General features: G+C 35.5%; 2 protein-coding genes across 2 annotated transcripts; both read left to right on the forward strand.

The window, feature by feature from the left end:
* The first annotated feature begins 23 nt into the window (after nt 1-23).
* LOC120350799 lies at nt 24-25,394 on the forward strand. Its single transcript, XM_039425665.1, has 6 exons — nt 24-440; nt 3,369-3,640; nt 6,466-6,775; nt 10,596-10,793; nt 13,765-13,875; nt 25,334-25,394. The coding sequence occupies exons 2-6, from the start codon at nt 3,391-3,393 to the stop codon at nt 25,392-25,394; spliced, it is 930 nt and encodes a 309-aa protein (XP_039281599.1). The 5' UTR covers nt 24-440; nt 3,369-3,390.
* Nucleotides 24,977-27,950, forward strand: LOC111047317 (BTB/POZ domain-containing protein 6-like). The gene is made up of 2 exons (XM_022333041.2): nt 24,977-25,017; nt 27,022-27,950. The coding sequence occupies exon 2, from the start codon at nt 27,081-27,083 to the stop codon at nt 27,948-27,950; it is 870 nt and encodes a 289-aa protein (XP_022188733.2). The 5' UTR covers nt 24,977-25,017; nt 27,022-27,080.

Here is a 27,950-nt window from a genome sequence, read left to right on the forward strand (position 1 = left end):
GATGATGATCTTGACAATGATGACGTTGATGATGATTGTCGAACAACTTGTTGCTTCCGGGTCTTTTTTGACAAGAATAGGCCTCCACAATAGAATACTATAGCGTTCTATATCGATTCGGCTAGTTTCTATAGAAACATGAGTCAAAACAGTGTAACGCTACTGGTTGGAGAGAGAAAGAGAGAATTGTAGGCAGTCAACGCTCGGGAATTGTCCATGTCATTAGTCACACGTGTATTGTTCAATCTCAAAATGGATTAGTTTTCTTTCGTCAAAAAAATTTGATAGAATCAAGATGAAGGGTTGTGAAAATAGTTAGATTTGAAGATGTTCATATTATAATATGTTATCAGATGCTTTGTGAATGATAATTAATCAGTTATCAGATACACCTATTTGAAAAAAGTGAATTAGATGTTTACATTCAGCCTACCTGTGTAGTAGGTATTGCCTCACCTTCCAAAAATGAAGTGTTAATTTTCAAGTGAAGAGTTGATAAAAACAACAATCTATGTTTTTTTCTAATTGCGAAGGATTTTTTCCATAGATTGATTATCATTCCTACTCAAGGTGTGATACCAGAGTACTGCGATGTATTGTGCAATATGTTTATTCTTCGAGTTTAATGACTGGTGAGTTATTTGACATGATGAAAATGTGGAAAAATTATTGTTTTCCATTGATCTGGAGCTGCTGTTCTTCCTGAAATATGAATCAGAAAATCTTTTCCCAATTAAAGAAAATTGCATAAAATAAGCAATGATTCAGGTAAGTGATCATAAAAGGGTATATTTTAAGGTCATAATTTGGATTACAATGTAGGCTGTTCTAAACATAATTTATGAATATCATATTCAATAAGTAAAACAAGTGAGATAAACTCAAAATGAACTGCTCATGTTTGTATTAGCCTACCATGAAACCATCAAGCAATAATGGTTCCATACCTAAAAATATCCTCATAAATTGAGATATTGTTCAACTCAAAAACAATAACTATAATTGCTGTAATTTATGAAAGTACTATATTGAAATTGGATTGGAAATAGGATACGGTACTGTATTAATTAACTGCTATTTCACTACATTGATCACTGGAAAAGTGTATTATTCAAAATTTCTACCATGATCTTCCCCAAAAAATTGTAGTTTGAATAGATAGAGAATAGCAGGCTAATTCAACACAATTTTTTTTATTGGAAAAAATGTCTGATTCATAAATCAGGGGCATGTTTCATAAAAGTTACAAGTCCTGTAATACAGGAGAAGTTCCTGTATCACAGGTAAAATTTAGAAGTTTGTGTTTCATAAACTATTTTCCCTGTAAAACAATTCACAAGACATTTTCCTGTATTACAAGTGAATAATAAAGGACTTTATCATAATTGTGATTCATAAAAAGAAACTTCCTGTATTACTGGACCTGTAAGATGTCGGATATTTTATCATTGTTTAGACCATCCTAAAACTTTTACAAGTGTAGGTAGAATCTTGAAAAGCGACATTTTGTTGAAAATGCATGTGTTAAAATGGATGAAGGTAGTAGTTCTAGTTCTGGTAAAGATGACTATGTTATTATTCATAAGCCAAGAATTTTCAAAGACAGAATTTCTCACAATATGATGCAGGAAACTTATCAATATTAGGAACGGTTTAGATTAAGCTTTCCTCAATAAAGCGTTATTGGGAATATTCAGAAAATGTACGTCCATAATATTTTATGATTTTTATTAAACGAATTTAATTAATGTCGTTAATTTAATCATTAACATTTGATAATTAACTTTTTTTGAAACATTACTACTCACATAACTGTTATAAGTTATGTAAGTTAAGTAGTTTTTATAATTTATCAACTATGCATCATTAACAAAGTTATTTTCCAGCATGAATGCAATCTGTCCATCGTCAGAAGTTTGATAATGTGGATTTTCCACCAAAACATCTTAAGTAGCACTTAAAAATATTATATTACATTAGGCTCGCTGGCCAATGAAAACATTAATTCAAAATGAATGAACTGTAATACAGGCGAATATTACAGGTGATTTTACAAGTGTAGAATTATTTTTATGAAAAATAATTGGATTAAATTATTGCATGTAATTGGAATAGTGATTCTCCTGTATTACAGGACTTGTAACTTTTATGAAACAGGCCCCAGGAAGATCAGTGAAGCCTAGTTTATACGATGTCAATTGGCGAGACAGTTGTCTTTGGACAATTGTCATCACGTGGTTGCGGATTGTCGGAGGTCAGGCCAGTTAGACGAGAAGATGTTTACACGCGGCCAACTATTGGCACGTTAGTTGACAGTTAAACATCTCCGAGTTCTCGTCATCTGTTGTGACTATAAACAGCTGAACTGACAAAACCAAGACAGCGCTACTGGCCTACACCGTTCACACGGCGCCAATTGTCGCGACAACTGAAATTCCGAGTGGTGGGGGGCTCGCTGGGCCCAATTGACTGTCCATAGTCTACTCCCGGAGACAGTTGAATTTCGGGCCAATTGTCGGGACAGTTGGCAAGACAATTGGCCTTAAGTGTTTATACGAAGACAATAATATCATGCCAGTCAGTTGGCTTATGACAATTATCTCGCCAATTGGCATCGTATAAACTAGCAAGTACAGGTAGAATAGAAAACAATTTATTTTCCTTCATTTCATCATGTCAAATAATATAGGTACTCGTATTTTATTTTAATTTCAATACAATAAGCTAAGCCATAACATTATGATTACTCCCAAATAATAATTATAATTAAGCCATGCAGTAGTTTGTGTAGATTGATAATCACGCACAAGCCTTGAGCCCATGTGGGCATCACCCTTAATTCAAATCCAATTTGCAAACGCACACAGCAGCAGCAGCAGACAGAAACGTTTGCAGACAGACGGAGAACGTCTTCATGCAGGCGTGCCAAATGGAAAAAATGTGTGCATTGCCACATTTGTACACATGGGTAGGAATTTTTCATCCGCCTGTCTGCATAGGCTTACGTCCGTCTGCTGGGAAACGATAGAGATAGAGCTATTGGATTTGTCCAATTAGATAAGAGAAGAGAAGATATAAGAATAAGATATAAGAGAAGGATTTCAAACCAATGTTAAACAAACAAACATGACAAACCAAACATTTAATCAAACCAATGTAAATTGAATGCAAAACATGAATCCCACTATAGATTAATCAGAACAATGCTCAATGCTTTCTTCCATTATCAAAAAACGTTCATCTTTCCGGTTTTGCAGACGATCAAACAACGTTTTTTATTCAATATTACAGACCATTTTATCAATGTTTTTCTTTCAGAATTTGTAAACCATCCAAAGTCTAAACAATGTTTATATTTTTGCTTTTAGAGACCATCAAACTTGTGCTGACATGTTAGAACGCAGACTGACTGTACTAGTGGACGCCAACGGCACAGTCGAGATACTTCCATCCCGGACCGACCAACCAACGGGTCACCGCTGGCCTGCGCTCATCCTGCTCTGCGTCAGCTTTGTCGTCGGCACGACTTTGTCGCTGTCCGCTCTGCTCGGCCTTCTATTCACCAGCGGAAAACCCGTCACGCTGAGACCGTCTTGTCTGCAGTGGCTGACGTTTGCCACTCTACTTGACACTGTTCAAGGTAAAGGTCAAATTCCTAAAAGAGTGAAAAATCTAGCCACGGCTACAGTATGTAGTGAGGTCCATTTTATAATGGAAGTGGAGAAAGATAGGAGTACATTGTTGCCGATTCTCTGCCTTGTCACTCCTTATATAGAGGATAGCTGATAAGAAGGTATCTTTATCTAATGACAGATAAATATAGCAAACTAGCGTTCATTGGGTGCTGACTTCATAAAAAGTCTCATTATAGCCATAGAAAAACAATAGCGTAAGTAGATATCCCATGGTATAAGGAGTTTATGTCGTAACTTTCACTGTTATCTCAAGCCAATTACTGTTGGTTATTGTCGATTTTTACTGTTTTGTTGGGGTGAGAGTGTATGAACGGCACAATATGAAAGACTACCAGTGTCACACAGCTTCAAGGGAAAGAGCTACGTGGACTATCGGCTTGAGATAACAGTAAAAGTTACGACATAAACTCCTTATACCATGGGATATCTACTTACGCTATAGCTTCTCTATGCTATAGCCTAGAAGCAGGACCTTGTGTAAATAGGCTACCTAACCTCCTACAGATACAAAACAGAACAAGTCGGCCATCTTTTTTAGTCAAACGTCGGATTTCTTGCTTCTTTATTGGATAGATTGAATAGATGTGGCAATTTTCACAAATTATAATGATAATTGTGAGCGCGCAGATGAGAAACAAAATGTGGAAAGAGCTATAGGAACACTTACACTGAACGCTTGCACTTGCTGGTTGCGTTCAGTGTACGTGAGTAGCTACATGCAAGAGGCAAGTCACAACGTGCTTCTATTATTTATGTCTCTTTCCAGATTTTGTTTCTCATCTGCGCGCTTGGTCATACGTGGTCATACACGCACTTAAATGCATCCAATGTGATTATTTCCTAACATTTTTCGGAAAGATGTGATTACTTCTAGTTGCGTCCACCTACCATACTATACCGAGTGGGTGAAAAGTCCGAGAACGGCTTAATATCTCATACACAAAGGTAATAAATAATAATAATAATAATAATATATTTATTTCCACAAGAAAAGAACAAAATAAACAAACAACTCGTGCAAGTGTAAGAAATAACCACTACTTAATAATACTAAAGTAATGATAATGACACATAATAAATAAATAAATAAATAAAATTTTATTGCCATCAAATTCATGGAACACAGACAACGTCAAATATCAGGTACAATACAATAATAATGAAAAAACAATGTCACATAACAGTCTTTAGGTAATAATGTGTGTCAATAATCAATCATTAAAGCTTTAAATTGGTGAAATTGAAATACAGGTCACAATACAGTACTATTAAGATATAAGACATTCACTAGCACAAGTGTAAATATACATCTGGTAACTATAGAGAAATTACATTTTCAAGGAATTCATTGATACAATAGAAAGGATTTAACAGAAGCCATTTGCATAATCTACTTTTGAATCTTTTATCTGACTCTGATATGAGATCTGTAGGAAGTTTATTAAATAATTTTATCCCATTGTATCATAGCTGTTGGCTGTCTTAGAAAGTCGGTGGTATGGCACATCAATTCTGTCACAGTTTCGTGTATTATAAGAATGAGTATCGAGTCTCAGATTTAAGTTAGAAATGTTCTTTTTAATGTGTAATAAAACTATGTATATGTAAAAATTCACTATTGTCATTATGTTGAGCTCAATAAAAAGGGGTTTGGCATGAGCTAATCTATCGGAACTTGTTAATTCTCTAACCACCCTTTTTTGTAATACCAAGATTTTTTCAATATGACTACTGTTACCCCACAAGAGTATGCCATAGGTAGCAATGCTCTGGAAGAAAGCAAAGTAATAATGGAGCATAATACATAAAGGAAATTCATCACTTAAATATTAAAAAATAAATAATAATACTGATAAATCTCCATTCTTGCCTACACTATACAGCTATAAATGAAAAATATGTGGAAATAGTCAACCATGCAAGTGATAAAATCACGTCCGCATGATGGAGTACAGTTGAGAGCAATGCAGTTAGACAAGGAACAAAACAGAGACAGAGAAAGCTGGCAGATACAAATTCAACAAGGAAAATATATGAAAGATTAATCTAGTATTAATAATTATAATAATCTATTATTCATCACGCAGGCCGAAGAGAAACAAAATATAATATATATATATATATATATATATATATATATATATATATATATATATATATTTCAAAAATGAATAGGAAAAAAACAAAACAATACATTACCAGAGTTTAGGAATATAACGGAGAAGAATAATGAGCCAGTCAATAGGAAACAATGAGTTCAACTCAAACACTTTTTTAAGATTATTAAACAAACACTAAAACATTATTTAAAACCATTTTGATATCATTCGGTTATTGATTGAAAAATTTAAGTGTAAGAAAATAAATGACTTCCTAAAAAGAGTGCAGTTTGGCCTGACTCCTCGTAGGTTGTGATTTACCACTCCTCTTGTTAAATGGGGACCCTCAACCAAATCACAATAGTCCACTGTTACACCGTCATTTCCACTTATCAAGTAAAACATGGACAATACCTTGTGAACATACATATGTCTCAGCGGCAAAATTTGACAGTGGGTGTGATTAGGGATCCTACTCAAATTGAGAATACTACTTTACTATGACTTTAAAAATCCTGGATCCGCAATTTTGAATGCAACTTCATTTTTTAAAATAGGACGGTGGTCATGCGATACATGATTTCGATAAGGAATCTCATGAAAAAATTAATAGCGGAGACCGCATATCTATATCTAGAATTTGTTCAAAGTCACCTATCATTTGATTCAAGGTCACCTGTTTGGCGCCGCCTTCATTGCTAAGCGGCCATCTGACTCCTCCAACAGCCACCATCTTTGGTCAGACAGCCACCATCTTGGCTCCGATGGCCGCCATGTTTGGTGCTCGGTGTCGGCCGCTCTGTCGCTATGGCTGCTACTCGCCCAGGCCGCCTACCTGGCAGCGCTCGCTCTCCAGGTGAACTCCGAACCACGGTCGAAGCTCTGGCGCCGCTGGTGGGCTGGAGTGCTGCCCCTGCTGATCGGTCTCACAATTGCCGTGCAGGGATTCTGTTGGGCGCCTGTTTACTATTTTCCTCAAAGGTAGATATGAATTGAATTGAATAATTGCCTTTATTGAGGGCGAAGTATGACTCTAGGTCCTCTCTGCTACACAACCCATACAACTCTATACAGAATGAAGATAAGATAGATAAGATAAGATTCTTTATTTCACATCCAATTTACAACAACAGAACAGCGCACAAAACTAAAAAAAAAGATAGTAAATAAGAATAATAAAACAATACTTAAGACAACTTTTTAACCGAATAAATATTAAATTTGCTGATAATACTGATTGTATTAATTCTCATTATAGGATGAAGAAATGTGATCTAGCACAGCTACTCTGTTTTACAAAAATACACCATAATTAATGCATGAAATAAAATACTGCATGCAAAGACCTTGCTGACAAGGTCTATCAAAGAAAATAGATTTGTAAATTCAATTTCAGTGATTTTCATGTTGAAATATTTTGTTTTATTTTTAATATTCCGATTTATTATTTTTTTTTTACTGTATTGAAAAGGAGATGATGTGTAGTGTACTTGGATGATGTGGATGATGTAATACAGATGGCGTTGTGACAGTGTGTGTGGGACTTAGACTGAGAATGATAATGTGTGTGTTCAGGTAGATTCCGTTTCGAGAAGTTGAAATAATGTAAAATAAACAGATTATGTCATTACTGGTGACTTTAATTTATTATTATTATTAATAACAAATTATTAATAGTACACATCATGTTTGTAGAATATCCAAAGAATAACACTAAGACCAGAGAGAATTCATGATGATTATTATTACAATTTTATTCATAGGTTGTTTATCCTATCTGCTAGAACGTAATGTTCTTGAACCACATGTATGGAGATCGAAAGAAATCAGTTTCCGACACGAGATAAGCTGGAGGACGAAAATGTTTTTTCTACAACCGCTACGCATCGCGTGGTAACTGTTTTGGCTCGAGTGATAAAGTCGCGTTTTACGCTCTTAATACATAAATAGCTATATACCACCTTAGGGCTGAAAATGTTCACTTTCAGCCCTAGGGCGGAAGAGAGAATGACCTTGAATAACAACTAATTGTGTCTGATAGAACAAATTCCAATTCTCCAAGTTTTGAAGTTCAATTTAGTTCATTAAGTTTTCAGTTTGTTTTTGTTGTGTGGCAAAAAATAGCGTTTGCAACTCGGGCGAAAATGCTTTGCCGGCTCTCAAACGCTCTCAACTTCGTCTCGAACTTGAAAACTGAGATCTCGAGCCGGAAAACACGCATTTCCCACCCTAGGTACGAAGTTTACAATTGTTGAAGATAGCGGGTGTTCCATCAAGGACACAAACCAAAGTTCAAGAAGATATCAGTAATACATAGGTTCAATTAAATGTCACCAAACTTCTATGTTGACAAAAGTGTATTAAAGACCAAATTAATACAAGTGCCAGTTAGAAAAGTTTCTCTTTAATTAGTGCTGTTTTGTCACGTTATGTCTAAAATGGTTTTCGCAAATGCCAAATGCGTGTTTAATTGAGAGACTAGAGCCCGCCGCAAAGTAGACCCACGCTAATCCACGAAAAGCAACCCACGCCGTGGGATGTTCAGAATACCATTGTTATAGAATTATTCTTAATCAATCAGCTGACAAGTGGATTACTCATTGCGTGTATTATTATCATTACACAGATGTCTGGAGAAGCCTAGCAATGGTTTACAAAACATCCCACGGCGTGGGTTGCTTTTCGTGGATTAGCGTGGGTCTACTTTTTGGCGGGCCTGAAGCTGCGTTTACACCAAAGTTATTAACAAAATGTTAATAACTTAATCCTTATTCTATTAGATTGAACATAACTTATCATACACATGATGATCATATGATGTGCACACGTGCACATGTCTAAAATGGTTTTCGCAAATGCCAAATGCGTGTTTAATTGAGAGACTAGAGCCCGCCGCAAAGTAGACCCACGCTAATCCACGAAAAGCAACCCACGCCGTGTGATGTTCAGAATACCATTGTTATAGAATTATTCTTAATCAATCAGCTGACAAGTGGATTACTCATTGCGTGTATTATTATCATTACACAGATGTCTGGAGAAGCCTAGTAATGGTTTACAAGACATCCCACGGCATGGGTTGCTTTTTGTGGATTAGCGTGGGTCTACTTTTTGGCGGGCCTGAAGCTGCGTTTACACCAAAGTTATTAACAAAATGTTAATAACTTGATCCTTATTCTATTAGATTGAACATAACTTATCATACACATGATGATCATATGTGTTTGTCAAGTTCCGTTCAATCTAATAGAATCTATAAGCATTCTATAAGTTATTAATATTTTGTTGGTAACAAAAACATTTTGTTAATAACTCTAGTGTAAACGCGGCTTTATGATGTTTGTATACCTTACATATATGGGAAAATGAGTGCCATGAATAGATTTTTCCCATATAATATTCAATGTAATAGCACAATCAGCAGAGATTGATTTTGGTGATTGTCGACAACATTCCACTTTTATATATCAGTTATGATATTTTCCAATTATGCTAAGATTCGAACACCCATATTGAAATTTTCTTGGAAATATTATTATTGATCAGATAAGATTGTGACTTTTCGAACACACTGTATGAATAGTAAATTGATAGAATCGGAAAAAACATAATGGTATATTATACCAATCCATCCATCTGCAAATTAATCCATTAAATTCACTCCTTTTTCAGAAGAAAGTGCAGTTTTTAGGAGTTTTAAAAGAAAGAATAGTTTTTAGAAGTTTTAAAAGAAAGAGTTATGCGACCAGTTTTGGTTTTAGAAGAAGGCGCAGTATATGCAACCCGCATTACATAAAAGTTTAGGTTTTCAGTTCTATCTATTTCTGCTGCTTCACTTCCTCCTCCTGACCCTTCACAGCCACTTGCCCCTCCACATACTTCTCTTCCAAAACCTCCTCCTCTATTCATCCTTCTTCTCCTCCTTCACATCATCCTCATCCTAATCCTCCTCACTTACTTCCTATCCTATAATTATAATACATAATACAGTTTTTGTCAATAAACTACTACAGTCTTATATCGTCCTTAGTTTTTGAGGTATAAAGATTTTTCGATACATTCGAAATAGGCCTACGCAACTTTATCAGAACTTCAAAACTAGAAAACTATCAGTCGAAATTCAATTCTTAGGATATGGTTTGGAAGAGGACAAAATTTCCAGTAAGATTCATATGATTTGTTCCTTTAAATAAAAATATGACTTGAAAATGGCATGAATGTCCGGAAAATGTTGTGACAAAATAATTTGAAAGGGTTTTTTGGGGCTACTTTATATTAAAAGTAGCCCCAAAAAATTCAATTTGTTCCATTGTTTGACGTTTTAATGACGACGAATAGACCTATTTCAAAAATATCGAGAAATCTATGGATCTTGAAAACTAAGGTCGATATAAGAAAATTTAACAAGGTATATTTTGTTACAAATTTTATTCAAAATCTATGGTATTCGGCTATTACACTTCTCGTGGGACACACTGTATTCTAGATACATTGAAGTGAGTCTTTCACTCTTACGACGCTCTCTTTCAAGGTCACCTCACAATCAACACAGCTGGTCTACTGATACTATTATCATAAAGTAAAGAAATAATTGAGAGCGCTCTTAAGTGAATGTCGCATTAAGATGGGTTACGCGTACGTCCACTGTCAATCTAGATTATTTATTCAATCTATGTTATTATATAATGAGGGCATGCCACATTTAATAATAACAATCAAAACAGCTAACCCAGTGCTTTCTTCTTAATTGTATAATGGAATTAAACATTTTATAATTTTTATTCCTCTTGGAATATTTCAGGAACGGTTGCGGATTTGTCAACACCTCAAGGTCAACTGTTTGGCAGCCTCACACACTGCTAGCTTTGGCCACCATTTCTGCAAGCTGCCTCATCACTATTTACGGCCTTTTTGCGCAACCAAAACAGTCAACCTCATCATCAAAACCTCCCAGAAAAACTGACAAGACTGTTCTGAAAACATTGACCGGTCTCTTTGTGTTACTAGTTATGCCATACAGTGCCTTAACAATCGCTACAAACTTTACAAAATCACATAATGTGGATGGTGGTGTGAGTTTTGAAACTTCGATAACCTGGCTACGATATCTATTCAACACTTTATTACCGGTAGTTGTGTTATTCTGCTACAAAGAGGTCAGAAAAGAAGGGAAATGTTCGTTGTTTTGGTTTCGAAAAAGTAACGCAGTGCACGAATGTTCCTGTGCAAATGTTGACACAAGTACAAAATTGAATATTAGTTCCAGAAAATCCCATGGTAGAAAAAAGGGAAACCCCGAGATCCCTGTACTTTTCACAACCGCTAAAGGTCTGTACCTCCGTACAGTTTTAAACACCAGTAAATCGTCAGTTTTAGGCAGTGAAAACTTCACAGACGTAGAAAAAACTATCCTCTGTGAACCGTGCGATTTTTCAGAGTTCGATGGTAGCAGAGCGCCATCAAGGTGTTTGAGTTTTAGGTCAAATAACGCCATGACACCAGACGTGACTAAAGACAGTACAGTTGTCAACGAATCGTCGGCGGCTAAAAGAAGGAATGTGGTCCCTTGAGTGCAATTAAATGAAAAAAACATTCTAAGTACAAGAAACTGTGGATTTAATCCTATGAGTACAATGAAATAGACAAAAAATGTTCAAAGTACAAAAAATTAGTGGATTTGATTCCATAATTACAAAAACTCAATGTAGTATTGTAATAATATAAAGTATAATAAAAGTACAAGTAGGCATGTTACTTGTTATTCTTGACATATTGACTAAATCTCAGAGATAGGGTAATCGTCCACAGGAACCGTATTCAACCGATCCGTTTGGCCGTTGGATCGACGAATCTGCCGACCGTTAATTCGGCCGAATATGGTCGTCCATTGGAACCGTTTACGTCAGCCTAGTTCAGTAGTTGGCTGAACTATTGAATATTGAATTAACTACTATCATAGCCACCAAAATGTTTCATAAACAATTATTATCTTGTTCAGTAGTTGGCTGAACTATTGAATATTGAATTAACTACTATCATAGCCACCAACATTTTTCATAAACAATGATCATTTATTGAGATTTTGAATGGTGAATAAACAAATATCCACTAAATTAGTTATTAATTACAATAATCTTACCTTCAGATCCTATTTGTTCAATGATCTTTGTCTACAGATTCCTTTGAACATCACGCCGATGATATCTTTTGTCTCGCATATCCCACAATGGAACATGCTCTTGAACCAAACTTATCAGCTTTTCATTGTCCATAGTTATTCTATTTATTATTTTACAAAGGCGACTTTCTAGAAGTATTTTAAGCCTAGGTGATGATGATGAGATGAATGATAATACAATGAAGGTAGAGTTATGAATGAATAAAAATGATAGGTTATGCTATCCACTTGAATAGATTTGAGTCCACTTTTCTGTCCAGAAATGAATGAACTAGGAATTTTGAATTTGATTTGATTAGAAACCAAATATAATAGAATGATTACATTCAATAAACTCTCAGAACTTGAAAATATTGAGTTATTAAGAAAAATTTTGAACCAGCAATAAAACACAAACTAATTCACTTATAAAATCAAATAAAACAGAACAAGTTCAAAAAACAAAGACAGACAAGTCGGTGAAACAATTTCGAGTTTAGGATAATGTTGTCTCAGCTCGACTTCGGCCGGATAGAGCCGGTAAATCCCATTCAATTCGGATCAAAATCTTGATCGGCCGGAGTCGGCCGTGCACGGACGTATGAACCTGTTGCAATGGACGAGCATCTATAGCTTTCTTTGTTGGGGGATCGTTCGGAGAAGTTCGGTAGTTTTCGGTCGAAATCGGTGCCAGTGGACGGCCCACGACAGAGGCCGCGACATTAGCTCTTAATGATGATGATGTTCACCAATGTTGATATCGCCCAGTCTTATCTTTATTATGATTTGTAATTATTGTATTCATGAATAAATGGATAAATAAATGATTGAGGAACATTACTATCTTCCTGAAAGATACAATAGCTTGGGGCCAGCCCATTATTCCCATTAATGGCTATAGTTTTTAGATAAAGATATATTTCTCTTAAACTATCCATCATTTGAATGTTATCTTTTCCAGTATGCTTGTTGACAATGAATCATTAACAGCTTGATTCATATGATTATACGATTTGTTTATTATTCAATAAACAATTAGATCATTATGTCATATCAACGTGCTCGAGGCACAACAACAATTCTTATTCGAAATGCAATCTTCTTCTCACAATAAATTTATCAGTGGAAGAGTCTCAAGTACTTGTACAGATAAGAGTGGACATTTCTCATCTTCAACTAATAATTTTGTGGATATTATCTTCTTCTCAGTTGAGTATATTTGAATCGGTCATGATTCACTTCCATTTTATATCTTCTCTTGAACAGTTGTTGTTCATCTGTTCCAATCGTTGAATAAGTTGTTTGAGAATTGTGTGCAAGCTTAAATTGAATTTGGATTATCATGTGAGTGAAAGAGTAAATATTGTACATTTAAATTTGATGAACACATAAATTCAATTAGAATTGAGAGCATGGAACAAGAAAACATGATTATTTATTATTATTAAAAAAACGAGAAGTATTCATTCAAATATAGTTGTATTTTAGTGATACTATTCATTCATGAACATTGAAACATGGAGTAGATTACCAGTGGATGAAAATATTATTGAATTATTATTAAACGAAAATCCCAATTAAAATGTTGTAAATCACCCCGAAGACTTCTGCTACTGCAAATATTGACAACAGGGTAAACAGCTAGAAGTCTTCGGGGTGATTTACAGTATTTAATTTGGATTCCCGTTTGATAATATCTTCTTCTCTAAGTACCGTCTCCATTTCGGAGGTTGGCAATCATCATGGCGATTTTTACCTTGTTCACAGCCGCTCTAAATAGGTCATTGGTTGTGCAATTAAACGCTTCCCTCAGGTTTCTCAACCAAGACATTCTTCTGCGTCCCACCGAGCGCTTACCAACTATTTTACCTTGGATTATGAGGTGCAGAATCATGTACTTGGGTCCTCTCATAATGTGTCCAAGGTAAGTCAACTTTCGTATTTTAATGTCACGCACAATATCCAGTTGCTTACCCATTATTCTGGGAACTTCTACGTTCGTGACTCTATCTGTCCACGATATATGGAGTATCCGCCGGTAGCTCCACATTTCAAATGCCTGTGGTCTGGTCACATTCACTATTTAGTGTCCATGCTTCCAACCCATACAAGAGAACAGGGAACACATAGCACCTCAAGAGACGGGTCCTAACCTCAATAGACAAGTCACGAGCCGACAGTAGAGTTCTCATTTTTACAAAGGCAGCTCTGGCCTTTTCAATTCTCATTTTTATTTCTGGCATGTGACTTGCATTGCAACTGACGCGGGTTCCCAGATAGTTATATGCCTCTACCCGTTCTATCATATCCTGTCCAGCAAAAAGGTGCTCTTGTGGAATTTCTTGCTTTGTAATGGCCATGTACTTTGTTTTTTTGGCATTTAAGCCCATATTCCTCACTTGTCCTTATCAAATTGCTTAGCATTCTTTGCAGGTCTTCTAAGCTTTCAGCAAGGAGTACAGTGTCATCTGCATAGCGGATGTTGTTTATATGGGTACCATTGATGACAATGCCCGCTTCTTCTTCTTCAAGAGCTTTTGCTATGATATTATCCGAGTATAATCGTTTGATAATTATTAATTAATTAGAATTTGAACAAATGGAACTTCCAATTTATTTCCATCTGTACAATAATATTTCTTATTCGTTCAATTCTCCATTAATTCATTACTTACTTTATGTTGCTCTATGATCCATGATGAACTTTGGCCTCCTCAACATGACGCCTCCACGTCTCTCTATCTTGTGCTCTCTGCCGCCAGTTTGTCACTCCCATCACACGTAGATCACCAATCCATCGCCTTGGCCTTCCTCTTCTCCTCGTCCCAATCACTATATCATCCATATCATTCTATCCGGTCCTCTTTCTTCAGCCATTCTCACTACATGACCCAGCCATTCGATTCGATTCCTCTTGCTTTCCATTAATCTGTTTGTGTTCACTATTTTCATCTAGCAAATTATTGTATCCGGCCAATTCTTAAATATCGCTAGAATTCGCTCAATAATCATTGAATAGAATTTTTTTTCAATAATGAGAGTGAGTTAGGTATGTAGTACAGTCAAAGAACATTATTTCAATTTATGATTCCAATTCCATCTGATCCATTAAATAATAATTATTTCTCTCTCGATAATACCATAGAGGAGCAATATAGCGTAAGTAGATATCCCATGGTAAAGGGAATTTATGTCGCAACTTTTACTGTTATCTCAAGCCGATTACTGTCGATTATTGTCAACTTTTACTCTTTTGTTGGGGTGAGAGTGTATGAACGGCACAATATGAGAGACTACCAGTGTCACACAGCTTCACGGGAAAGAATTACATGGACTATCGGCTTAAGATAACAGTAAAAGTTGCGACATAAACGCCCTATACCATGGGATATCTACTTATGTTATTGTTTCTCTATGATAATTCCATAGAGAAACAATAGCGTAAGTAGATATCCCATGTTATAGGAAATTTATGTTGCAACTTTTACTGTTATCTCAAGCCGATTACTGTCGATTATTGTCAATTTTTACTGTTTTGTTGGGGTGAGAGTGTATGAACGGAACAATTTGAGAGACTACCAGCGTCACACAGCTGCATAGGAAAGAACTACGTGAACTATCGGCTTGGGATAACAGTAAAAATTGCGACATAAATTCCCTATAACATGGGATATCTACTTATGTTATTGTTTCTCTATGATAATACTCTCCCATTATCACACTTAGGACCGGTTGCACAAAAGCCGGTTAAATTTTAACAGTGGTTAACTTTACGAGAGCCAGTCAGAGAGAAGGTTTTTTTGAAAAAACTGCTTCTCTGATTGGTTCTCGTGGAATTAATCACGGTTAAAACTCAACCGTCTTTTGTGCAACCGGCACTTACTATAATAATGATGTCTTAGATCGACATATTATTATCACAATAGACTCGGCAACTAATCAATGATACTAGGATAGAATTATAATTTACTTTTTGTGTAGTTGAGAAGTTGATATTGTGGTAATTATTCATATTGAATGAAAAAGACTAAGAAATTGTCAAAAACCACAGATTTATTGATACTTAGAAAGACCGGTTTCGGTTATTACACCATTGTCAATCTCTGATAAACTCAAAAAAATTATACTCCTGAGTATCAGCAGTCATCAAAGGCAAACAATTATTATTGGATTGTTTATCAGAGATTGACAATGGTGTAATAACCGAAACCGGTCTTTCTAAGTATCAATAAATCTGTGGTTTTTGACAATTTCTTAGTCTTTTTCACTCAATTATAATTAAGTCGCTAAGAATCGTACGGTACTTTATAATTTAATATACTTTCAGGCTTGTACGCAACATATAACTGCCTTAACAGAAATAAGTCGACTGTTGGTTGAAAGTGGTTTCAAACCCGTTATAATAAATGCTGTCACATCTCCATGTAAACCTTGATTAGTGTTCAACTTTGTTGGTGCATGAGAACCTGAGAGTTAATAATCATTAATTTTAATGTGGGAAGTTGTCTCGTTATATTGTTTGAGCCCCGTGCCTCTGGTTTAACGTTACTTGAGTTGTCAGAGAAAGTTCAGTTCTACTAGTCTAGAACTCAAAGATCAATTGTTGAAATTCTCCAGCTGATATATTCCCTGACAAGCTATAAGGCGAGCTACACACACATCGATTTTTGTTCGTACGATTTTTTGCCGTCCTTATAAATTTTATAAGATTAAACAGATGATTTCAAACAGATGATGTTTGTCAAGTTCCGTTTAATCTGATAGAATTCATAAGGACGGCAGAAATCGTACGTTCTAAAATCGATGTGTGTGTAACTGGCCTAGTGAGGGTTCAAAACAAATTGAAATTGATCACATTCTAGGTTAGAGCTCTACAAAACAGTTTTCGAGTTGAATGACTTCTATATCAATGCTTCAATTCAAAATGGACTTGCAATTAAAGCAGCTGAGTTAGAGTTTAACTTGAGAATTTACAACACATACCGTACAGTTTATTTGAGTTGGTGTAGTGAAGTAAATTAGTATGACGTGTTTGTTGCATTGGAATTGAATGGTGAAAAGTCACTCAAGGGTCCATCTAGCCTAAATAGTATATTTTGAAAAAATTAAAAGTGAGTGGGAGAGTCTCGATAGTGTTACCAACTCAATTATTCAAAGTTCAACACAAGATTTAGCCTACCTATTTCAATCATGAATGACGTGCAACAAAAGAATACAATTATTCTAGAAAAGTGGAGAGATACAATCTGTGATGGATTGAAAAATTAGAATGCTTCCCAATAAACAGCTCACGAGACAGACATTATATCAAGAGTACCTTGTTACCAGTCAGTTGAACTGGAGTATGTTCAATCATTGAATCTTTTTCTGATATTTTCATTCAATTCATTTCATAGTATCCCCAGAAAGGTATCAAGATTGACTAGTCATATATGTGAGTTTTGTGAGAGTTGGTGAAGAGTTGGAAGCTTAGCTGCTTAGTAACTGAAGTTTAGGTTTAGCTTGTGAATCGCGGAGCTATCCTATAATATTAAACGAGCAACTTCTTCTTACATGTTTAGATGTTTGGATGTTTATATATGTTTGTATTTCACTGGATCTCGAAAACGGCTCTAACGATTCTCACGAAATTCAGAACATAGTAGGTTTATAATATATAGCTTCGACTACACTAGGTCTCATCCCTGGGAAAACTCGCTGAAGGTCATTAAAAGGATAATTATTTTTCATCCTTGGAGAAACAGCTGATAATAATTATTTCGTCGTCTGTTGGTGATGGAAGTGAGTGAGCGAGTTCATGTGTGTGTGAGACTGTGGCAAAATTAAGACTCAGCTGTAGAACTTTTGTAATCATTCAATCAGGTACTTAGTGCCGGTTGCAAAAAAGCCGGGCTATTTTCAATCCTGATTAATTCCAGTAGATCCATCTTTTTGAAATGGTTTTCTCTGATTTGGTTCACGTGAAGTTGGTCAAGATTAAAATTTAACCGGCTTTCGTGCAACTGGGCCTTTGTGAGGGAAATTTTTGCATTCCTCTGGGAATTAATCTCAATTTACTGTGATTACATAGACAGTGGTCTCCAAACAGTCGATCGCGAGCTACCGGTAGCTCGTGGGGTAGTTTTTGGTAGCTCATAGAAATGCTTGGGTTGTCAACCATGCATTGAGAAACATGGCTACAAAATTGTGCATTTCTCACAGATATAACTGAGAAGTTGAATGATTTAAATCTGCAGCTTCAAGGGAAAGATAAGGACATCGGTGGAATGATTTCAACTGGAAAATCGTTTTCCAAGGAGCTTGAGATGTGGGAAAAGAATGTCCTCTAGTTTGAATATAAACATTTTTCCAGTCTGAAGAAGATCAATGACGAGAAAAAACCTTAGCAATAACCAAGAATACGTTACAATTCAGACTTGAGACAACAGTTTGATCAACGATTTCAAGATTTTAAAAGCATATCAAATATGGTACAATTCGTCAACTCTCCTTTTGTAGAAATCGATGCAGTAGATTTTGTAGCTTGTGTTGTAAAACATTCTGGTGGAGATCAAGCTTCAGTTGAAATGGAATTTGTTGATTTTTAAAATTATCTTGTCTCTCAGATCACTTTCTACAACTGGAAATATTTGGCCTCAAGTCACCAAAGAAAAATATCCTATTATTATTCAAGTTGCATTGAGGTTGAAAGCTATGCTCAGCTCTACCTACTTGTGTGAATCATCTTTATCAAGTATGAAATTCATAAAAAATCCATATAGGAACATTTTTTGGACAACTGCATCAGAATGGCGGCTACAACGTACACTCCAAACATCAAGAAAATACTTGATGACTAAAAGAGTTCCACTGCTCTCATTGAAATGTACATTTTGTTCTACTTTTTGCTATGGGATAAACAGATTTCAACACTAGAAATGTATCTTTATAGGCAATAAAAAATACTTTGTTTATTCTAATATTCGTTGGTAGCTCACTAGAAGATTTATAAATGTTATTCTAGCTCACAGACTCATCAGTTTGGCGACCACTGAGATAGAACATTTCTGTTTGAATGTTATTATAATTTCTTCTTTTGTAATAAATTTTTTATGCTTTTGTACTCCAGAGCGAAGCTCGGTCCTCGATATCAATATATTTATGAGAAATAATTATATGTATTTGTAAACTGTATAACTTATTCATTCATCAGCAGATCCGAACGAATTCACTATAAGAATTCATGTTTCAACGGACTGGAGAAAAAATGTTCAGAAATAATTCGAAAATTTTGAGAAATCAGGGCTGAAATTTGAGATTTCTTCAAGTTTTCCATGAATCCTCTATCTATTTCTGTGAATTTCTCATTCAAATCTATTTCAATTCGTGAAGACTAAGATTTAGTACCTACTAAAATAGTGGGTGTATTTTTAATTGAACTCCGTTGTTTCTATAGTGAGGTCCACGTTTTAATTGCAGTGTAGAAAGAGTGTAGGAGAACAACGTTGCCGATTCTCTGTCTTCTATGAAGGATAACTGATACCAGTTTATTAAGTAATATTAACTGTTCATTCTCTTTTAAAATAATCAATTATATTCTATCAAGCAATAAATTATATTTTCCAATGGTTTCATAATCAAGATTTGATATTTTGTTAATTAATTATATCTCTACATTGTTAAAAAGCGATCTGGCAACAGAGCAAAGCGAGAAAGAGATAGCGCTGTCCGCTTTGTTGAATGATAGCAATACAATTGTCAATCAAACACTGCCATTATAACGTGGACCTCAATATAGATGTGAGGCCTTCACGAGAATGAGAGAACAACTCAAGGGGGATCGCTAAGAATAAGGTTGGGAAGAGTCGCCGTCTAGGTGTCACCCCGACTTCTTGACACCTGGTCATTTTGGTCATAGGCGACCTCTCGTAAAAATATACCATTGCCGTCAAGTTGTGCCCCCGACTACTTGACTCCTAGTCATGACCGTAAACGACAACTTGACACCTCGCACCCTCGCGTCAGGGTGTCCCCCCGACTAGTTGTCACCTCCTCAGAAAGGAGACAAGTAGACGGGGATGGCTCATGTCAACTTGTCCCATAGAAACCGATTTTGAAAGGGGACAAGTAGTCGGGGTGTCAAGTAGTCGGGGTGTCAAGTAGTCGGGATGTCAAGTAGTCGGGATGTCAAGTAGTTTGGGGTGTCAAGTAGTCGGGGTGGCACCTAGTCGCGTTCCCGTTGAGAACCACTACTTTACATGATAACTTCTCCACTACTTCAGTTGTTTTCGAATCAATTTTTTTATCTGTGTTGGAATTAATTTTTCCTACAGTTACGTTGAAAAGTGGCCATTGCTGCACTGATTACAGAACGCAAAGAATCACTGTTCCGCTCTAGTGCGAGAAAAATTTTCCTGCACTCCAGATTTGCAACATGGCAACGCAAAATACTTAGAAGGTTATATGGAGCAACAGTGCAGCAAAATCGAAATGAAGTTGGTAACAGTGACTGGGCTGCTATAGTGAGCAGAGGTGCAACGAAGCACAACGAGCAAATTATTAATTATATATTATAACCTAGGACAACATTTTTATTCAATTTGACAATAAATTAAGGTTTTTATCAATGATAAAATTACACAGATTCACATTTGATGGATTTCAGGCAATTTTACCCATAATTACCCACTTTTCATATTCAATGGTAACTGTAGGAAAAACTTAATGTGAAATACGTGCGCAAAGTTCCTCTGCTGCACTCAAGAAACCATTCCGCCCTCGCCTACGGCTCGGGCGTAAACGTTTCTTTCGGTGCAGCAAACTGTCACTTTGCGCACTAGTTGCACAAATAACTATTCCAGTTTATCCACCTCTAACTACTCGAATTGGAGAGTTTTCAGGAAGTTATAATCTTAAACTACTTCAAATACGAGAGATACTTGTCAACAATGAAGAATATTTTCATATGGTGATGTCATGATTGTATTATAAGTGGGGAAGTTTCAAGAACTCTAAACTGCAAGTGCCCATAATTTTGACTATAAATGAATCGGCTTCACTCACTAGTCGATCATACTAAGACCTTCACACTCACGATTATCTATACTAAGGTATCACACCATTATTATCACAATATCTACGATTATTACACTACGGCTACCCAGGCAGGCACTACTTATTCTGGAATGGTGTGAAATATTTATTGTTCAACATTTCAACACATGTATGAGGATTTTAGGTGAGCTTACTTCAAATTTCAAACACTGTAAGTTGATTTATTATATTGTTTTGCTAGGTAATTTGTTTCATAATGGGAAAAATGTTTATGATATAACCATTTAAACACAATATACATTAAACTGAGTCGATTTTGGTTCTACACTTTACCACAATATAAAATAGATTCACTATCTGTGACTCTACCCAGATCATACTTTTGTGAACGTCAGGAGAAACGACATTTTTTCAAATTAGTGTCATAATATTTGTTTCTCTATTAATTATACAATTACCAATGATACAATTAATAAGATAGAGTGAGAGTAACAGAGGCTTAGCCTGCAACAGTATCCATCTCATAGTGCGACCAATCAGGAGAGAGTAGGCGGAGTTGGAAATATGACCAAGGTCTATCTATAAAACCAGGTCAAGACATCCGTGTTCCTTATGGAGCGGCCATTTTGTGCCTATTTCATGGCGGCACATTTGAAAATCCAATCTAATTCAATTTGGTTGTCAACTGGTTGTCATATCCAGGCAACCTATCGCCAAATAGAGACAAACACAAATTCACAGGGAAATTACATGATAGGCTATGATATATTATCATCCTTCAATATTGCGAGATACTCTATCAACAAGCTTGACAGACCTAATTTGAAATATCCAAATTCTACATTTCAGTAGCCTATTCGTTTCACACAGGAAACTTGCAATGAATGTGAAGGTAATGTTCAACTCTGCAGAACCTGGAATGATTTATTTATTGAAGTTACAACGGTGCACACCACTTTTACAAATCTGTGTTGTCTTTACAGATTCATTAACATTTACACCACTTTTACAAATCTGTGTTGTCTTTACAGATTCATTAACATTTACACCACTTTTACAAATCTGTGTTGTCTTTACAGATTCATTAACATTTACACCACTTTTACAAATCTGTGTTGTCTTTACAGATTCATTGACATTTACAACATTTTCACAAATCTGTGTTGTCTTTACAGATTCATTAACATTTACACCACTTTTACAAATCTGTGTTGTCTTTACAGATTCATTAACATTTACACCAAATTTACAAATCTTTGTTGTCTTTACAGATTCATTAACATTTACACCACTTTTACAAATCTGTGTTGTCTTTACAGATTCATTAACATTTACACCACTTTTACAAATCTTTGTTGTTTCTACAGATTCATTGACATTTACACCACTTTTACAAATCTGTGTTGTTTTTACAGATTCATTAACATTTACACCACTTTTACAAATCTTTGTTGTCTTTACAGATTCATTAACATTTACACCACTTTTACAAATCTTTGTTGTCTTTACAGATTCATTAACATTTACACCACTTTTACAAATCTGTGTTGTCTTTACAGATTCATTAACATTTACACCACTTTTACAAATCTGTGTTGTCTTTACAGATTCATTAACATTTACACCACTTTTACAAATATGTGTTGTCTTCACAGATTCTTTAACATTCACACCACTTTTACAGATCCACTTTTTAAGTCTCTGTAATGTTGTGAAGGTAATCTCGTACTCTGCAGAGCCTCAGATTATTTATTGATTCCATTTCAACTCCTCATAGGCTACAGATATCAGATATTCAAAAGAGGAATTGGGTAATGTTGTTAGATATACCAACTTGAAATACCAACTCGAGTCTACGCACAGGCCACAGTGCCCATGTAGGCTCATTCCGTAATGTATAATATGAAACCCTAATTTAAGTACTTGATTATTTGTATTTTATATCTATATTATTTATCATTTTTGTACTTGCTGTATTGTGGAATGAAGAAGATTCTTGATTGATTGATTGATATCCGTTTTGAATAAGAAAGACTTGAATTGTCAAAACCACTAACTCTTTGAAACATTTTGAAATAATTGATAGATAATCAGTTTCTCATAATTTATTGTTGTTTAACGGGACTCATGACCATATTCGGTGTACTAGGGCGTGTCCAGTCTCGGCCAATGATAGTAGAGATGTGGAGCTCAACCTTCATTGGTCGACAGCTAATGGCCAATCGTAGGACCCATACAGAGTGGGTGAAAAGACCGAGAACGGCTTAATATCACAAAAAGGTAATTTGACGGTGGGTGTGATTGGGGATCCTACTCGAATTGAAAAAAAAAAACTACTTTACTATATGAGTTTAAAAATCTGGTCCACCATCTTGTATCCGCCATTTTGAATGCAACTTTATTTTTTTAAATGGTAAGGTGCTAATTTCAATACGTGATTGCAAGGAAAAAAGAATGGCGAAAACCTCATATCGATGTCTCAGACCGTTTTGAAGATATTCACAATAATAATCAATACTATCATAGAGAAACAATAGCGTAAGCTAATATCCCATGGTATAGGGCATTTATGTCGCAACTTTTACTGTTTTCACAAGCCGATAGTCCACGTAGTTCTTTCCCATGAAGCTGGGTGACGCTGGTAGTCTCTCATATTGTGTCGTTCAAACACTCTCACCCGGCCAAAACAGTAAAAATCTACAATAATCGACAGTAATCGGCTTGAGATAACAGTAAAAATTGCGACATGAATGCCCTATACCATGGGATATATACTTATGTTATCGTTTCTCTATGATACTATTCAAAGCAGAAAGGAGAGAAAAATTATTAGAACGGCTTAGTATCTCATAAAAGGATGTGATTCTAAGGTGAGTGTGATTGGTGATCCTACTCAAATTTAAAATACTACTTTACCGTTCAAGATAAATTATTGTCTATCAGTTCAATTTGAGTTTTGATGGATGAAATAATTGCCAAGTAGAGCTGCTAAAGTGATTTTTGTCTGAAATGAATAAACGAATTACAAGCACGTATTGGAAGCATACGAATATTGTAGAGGAGTTTACATTTTCATCTTTTTTCTTTTTCTTCTTCCTCCTGTTCTTCTCCTCCTTCCCCTTTTTCTGCTATCACTTGAAACGTCTCTACAGCTTCAAGTGTGCGAGTTGATACTTGAAACAGGTTGTTAATACTTCAATCACTTTGGCCCGACTGCATAACAGCCTGTTAAATTTCAACCGTGACTCATCTCACGAGAATCAACCAGAGAAGCCGTCTTTTATCAAGAAGGTCTTCTTGATAAGACGGCTTCCCTGATTGGCTCTCGTGGATTAATCACGATTAAAATTTAACCGGCTTTTGTGCAACCGGCACTTTGCCAATTATAATAATCCTATCATTGTGCTCAAGACTATCATACTAAACTTTTACTTCTCAGTCTTTGAGAATATTTCTGTTACTTGGTGCAAAAACTACCAATGTCAATTTTTTCAAAAATGAGTTTAATACACTAATACATCACTAATATAGATTATTTTTAGTTCCAGAAGTGACAATGCCCTATCTCAAAGCAATAAAAAGTTAAAAAAAGTATACTTCCAATGTCATGATTTAGTTACTAAATTATAAATAACTGTTATTCCACTCTCAGAGTGCGAAAACTACCAATGAAGACATATGTTTTTAGATTGTCATTCATACTCTGTGCCAGAACTACCAATGTCGACTTCTGCACTTCTAGCACTCGCATTTCCGTATTGAAATGCCGTAGTTGGAAAATACAAGGTGAACTTTCAAGCTGATTTGTGAGAAAGTTGATATTTTGACATGGGTAGTTCTTGCACTAAGCCATAGATTTAAATCATACAGTGAATCAATGTTTCTCTATTATTCTTAGGTATACTAAATGACCATTGATTCGGAGCTTTGACTGAGGTACGAACTATTGAAGAACTAAGGACTGAGGAACTATTGAAGAACTAAGGACTGAGGAACTATTGAAGAACTAAGGACTGAGGAACTATTGAATGAGGTACGTGATTTTTCTGCCACCTATTAACAGTAATATTTTATTGACCATTTTTCTCTAATCGATTCATCCAATTTTTAAACATCCAAGCTGCTATCACACAATACAAATACATGGTTTTTCAAATTGATAAGCTGGTACCCTTTTGGTTTTTTAACGACAAAACATGCTTCGGAAAACATGCGTCATTCTAAAGTTCGCATGACTAGTCAACCGCACAAAGATATTTTAATGGGACCCTCCGCACCTATAGACGATATCAATTCGTCAAATGTATGATGAACATATTAATCAATTCTATAATGACAACTGTCCACAGCTGTGGACAACTGTCGAGCCTGATGGAAATCGAACCAGACGAGTGCAATGTTGCCAAATAAGAGTTGGTTAACGTTGTTCACAACAGATTATAAATTAACATCGAGGCATCGAGCTACGCTCGTTATTTTTATTTATTGATAAACAGAACACAATTCTCTAAAATGATCGTGTTTATATTTTACAGCTGGCTATACGTCAGCTTATGAATTTCGGAGATGCGATATTTTGATTTTCCACAGAATTACTCGCTCACTTTTTACTATCCACAGACGACGAAAGTCTCAGCTGTTTTAGGCAAGGATGAATTATCCTTTGAATGTTGTTCAGCAATTTTTCCCAAGGATGAGACCTAGTGCAATCGAATTTTTATATCATAAACCTACTATGTTCCAAATTCCGTGAAAATCGTTAGAGCCGTTTTCGAGATCCGGTGAAATATAAACATTTAAACATCTAAACATCTGAACATATAAACAGAAATTGCTAGTTTAATAGTATAGGATAGTTAATCAATATTTTTATAGTACACCTGACAAATCGACAACGTCTATGGGTGCGGAGGGACTGTTCCAATTTCCATAGGACCACTTCCGTGCGGTTGACGATATCATATCGTGAAAAGGAATTAAGGAAAGTTTAGAATACGATTAATTAAGAACTCTACATTATTTTATATTGTAGTATCCAGTAGCTGGCTTTAAAACTTCTAACGATTAGCTTCGAGACAGTCATTGGTTCATTTCTGTTTCCTTTCGAAAAATCGTTTTACTTTTTTAACTACGATGACAAATATTTTCCAAGTATTGTTGCATTTTCCAAGCCTTGTTGCATTTTCGTTAACATAGATACTTGAACAAAGATTAGTTTATTCCTTTTCTGTGTCAAACCATAGCCTTGAATAACAGGTTGGTACAACTGTTGAATCATGTATATTGTTCTAGTATAATAATACAATATGTCTGTGATATTATAGATATAATAGAAAAGATACTACCACTATTTTCCCTCGGAATGTCACATTCAGGACATAATCGTGTCTGTTTACTCAGATATTTCAACTTTAACCTTTCGGCAGTCGCGCTGTTGTAAAAAGTACAACAGTGTCAGTTTTTTGCTGCACAAAACTGTTGAATGGAGTAGTCTCGGTGAATGAATCACCTATCCCCATCACTTCACTGAGTTGCAGTATCAACCGAGCAATGGTTCAGTATTCAGATGCCATTTAGTCGCGACAGTGCATAAGTCGCACTGTGCATAAGATAGGGAGAGACTGTATACGGGAAATGTAAATGAACCAATAACACAGAATTGATGGCTTTGCTTGATGTACCTTATTGGGCTATGAAATGGTAATCATCCAAATGTTCATAGGCGTAAAATAATCCAAGAGGATGGGAAAAGTAATTATACAATTAATTAATATGTTTTGACAATAAACAGAGTACATAACAATGGGAAAATTGGATGTTGTACAAATTACAACACGCCACTGCTCATGTGATTGAGTAGGGCGCGACTACCGGAAGGTTAAATAAACAAATCCTCAACTTTCAAAAAATAATTTGTTAGCTTCAATTGAACTGTTCTGAATGTTTATCTATTCTTTCCACTTTTTCACTCATAACTTTCCAATAATCTCATAGATTTTTCTCATAATAACTCAACATCACTTTCTCTCTCTCTCAGTTTACTCTTGACATCGCCTGAGGACAGAACAACTTGGACCATACAATCTTTGCTACAAAATGGAATCGGACCCGCTCTCCAAACCTGACAAAACCTGCAAAATTGAGAAGGGATCTTTCGATAGGAGATTCCATCAATTCTACGACAGTGACATCACTAGTGACTGCGAATTTCTAGTAGGAAATGAAAAAAGTGTGATCAAAGGACACAAGTTGGTTTTCTCTGCAGCCAGTACAGTTTTCTATGCTAAATTCTACGGAGACCTCAAAGAAAATTCAGTGGTCGAGTTGAGTGATTTGGAACCTGAAGGATTTAAGAAAATGAAGCAATACATTTATACAGGTGAAGTGAGTTTTGAAACATATGATCAAATCATCTATACACTTGTAATTGGTAAGAAGTATAGTATACCTACTCTTGCTACAAAATGTATGGAGCTTTTGGAGGAAGGAAAAGATACTTATCGGTTACAAGCATTGAAGTACTATGAGTATCTGAATGAGAGGAGTATTTCAGAATTGAATCAACTATGCGAGAGAATTGTTGAGGAAAACACTTTCGATATTTTAAGTAAAGAAGGTTTTTTATCAGCTAAACACAAAACAGTGGGTTGGATTCTGGGTTTCGAGTCACTGGCATTGACCTCTGAAGTGGAATTGTTCAACTTTGTCGAGAAATGGGCTCTTGCTAAAGCTAAGCCTGCAATTCCTACATCAGCAGAAGGTTTCAACCATATTAAAAAGGATATAAGATTCTTAACAATGGATGGCGAGCAGTTTGCTGATGTAGCTACTAAAACGACTTTGCTAACGGATGGTGAAAAGCTGGCTATCTCTCTGAATCTGCTCAAGTTTGGTTCAACATCATTGCCTGAGTATCTGTCAAACAATAGAAAGGAACGCAATTTCACTAGGAAACAACATAGTTAG

This window comes from Nilaparvata lugens, chromosome 4 (assembly GCF_014356525.2).
Source record: "Nilaparvata lugens isolate BPH chromosome 4, ASM1435652v1, whole genome shotgun sequence".
Classification (NCBI taxonomy): domain Eukaryota; kingdom Metazoa; phylum Arthropoda; class Insecta; order Hemiptera; family Delphacidae; genus Nilaparvata; species Nilaparvata lugens.

Excerpts from the sequence above, each read along its gene's own strand:
- LOC120350799 (XM_039425665.1), top strand. The coding sequence starts at position 3,391 with ATGTTAGAACGCAGACTGACTGTACTAGTGGACGCCAACGGCACAGTC. Across the intron at positions 6,776-10,595 it reads GTTTACTATTTTCCTCAAAG|GAACGGTTGCGGATTTGTCA; the intron begins GTAGATATGAAT and ends GGAATATTTCAG. Across the intron at positions 13,876-25,333 it reads CCTCTCATAATGTGTCCAAG|CTGTGGACAACTGTCGAGCC; the intron begins GTAAGTCAACTT and ends AACTGTCCACAG.
- LOC111047317 (XM_022333041.2), top strand. The coding sequence starts at position 27,081 with ATGGAATCGGACCCGCTCTCCAAACCTGACAAAACCTGCAAAATTGAG.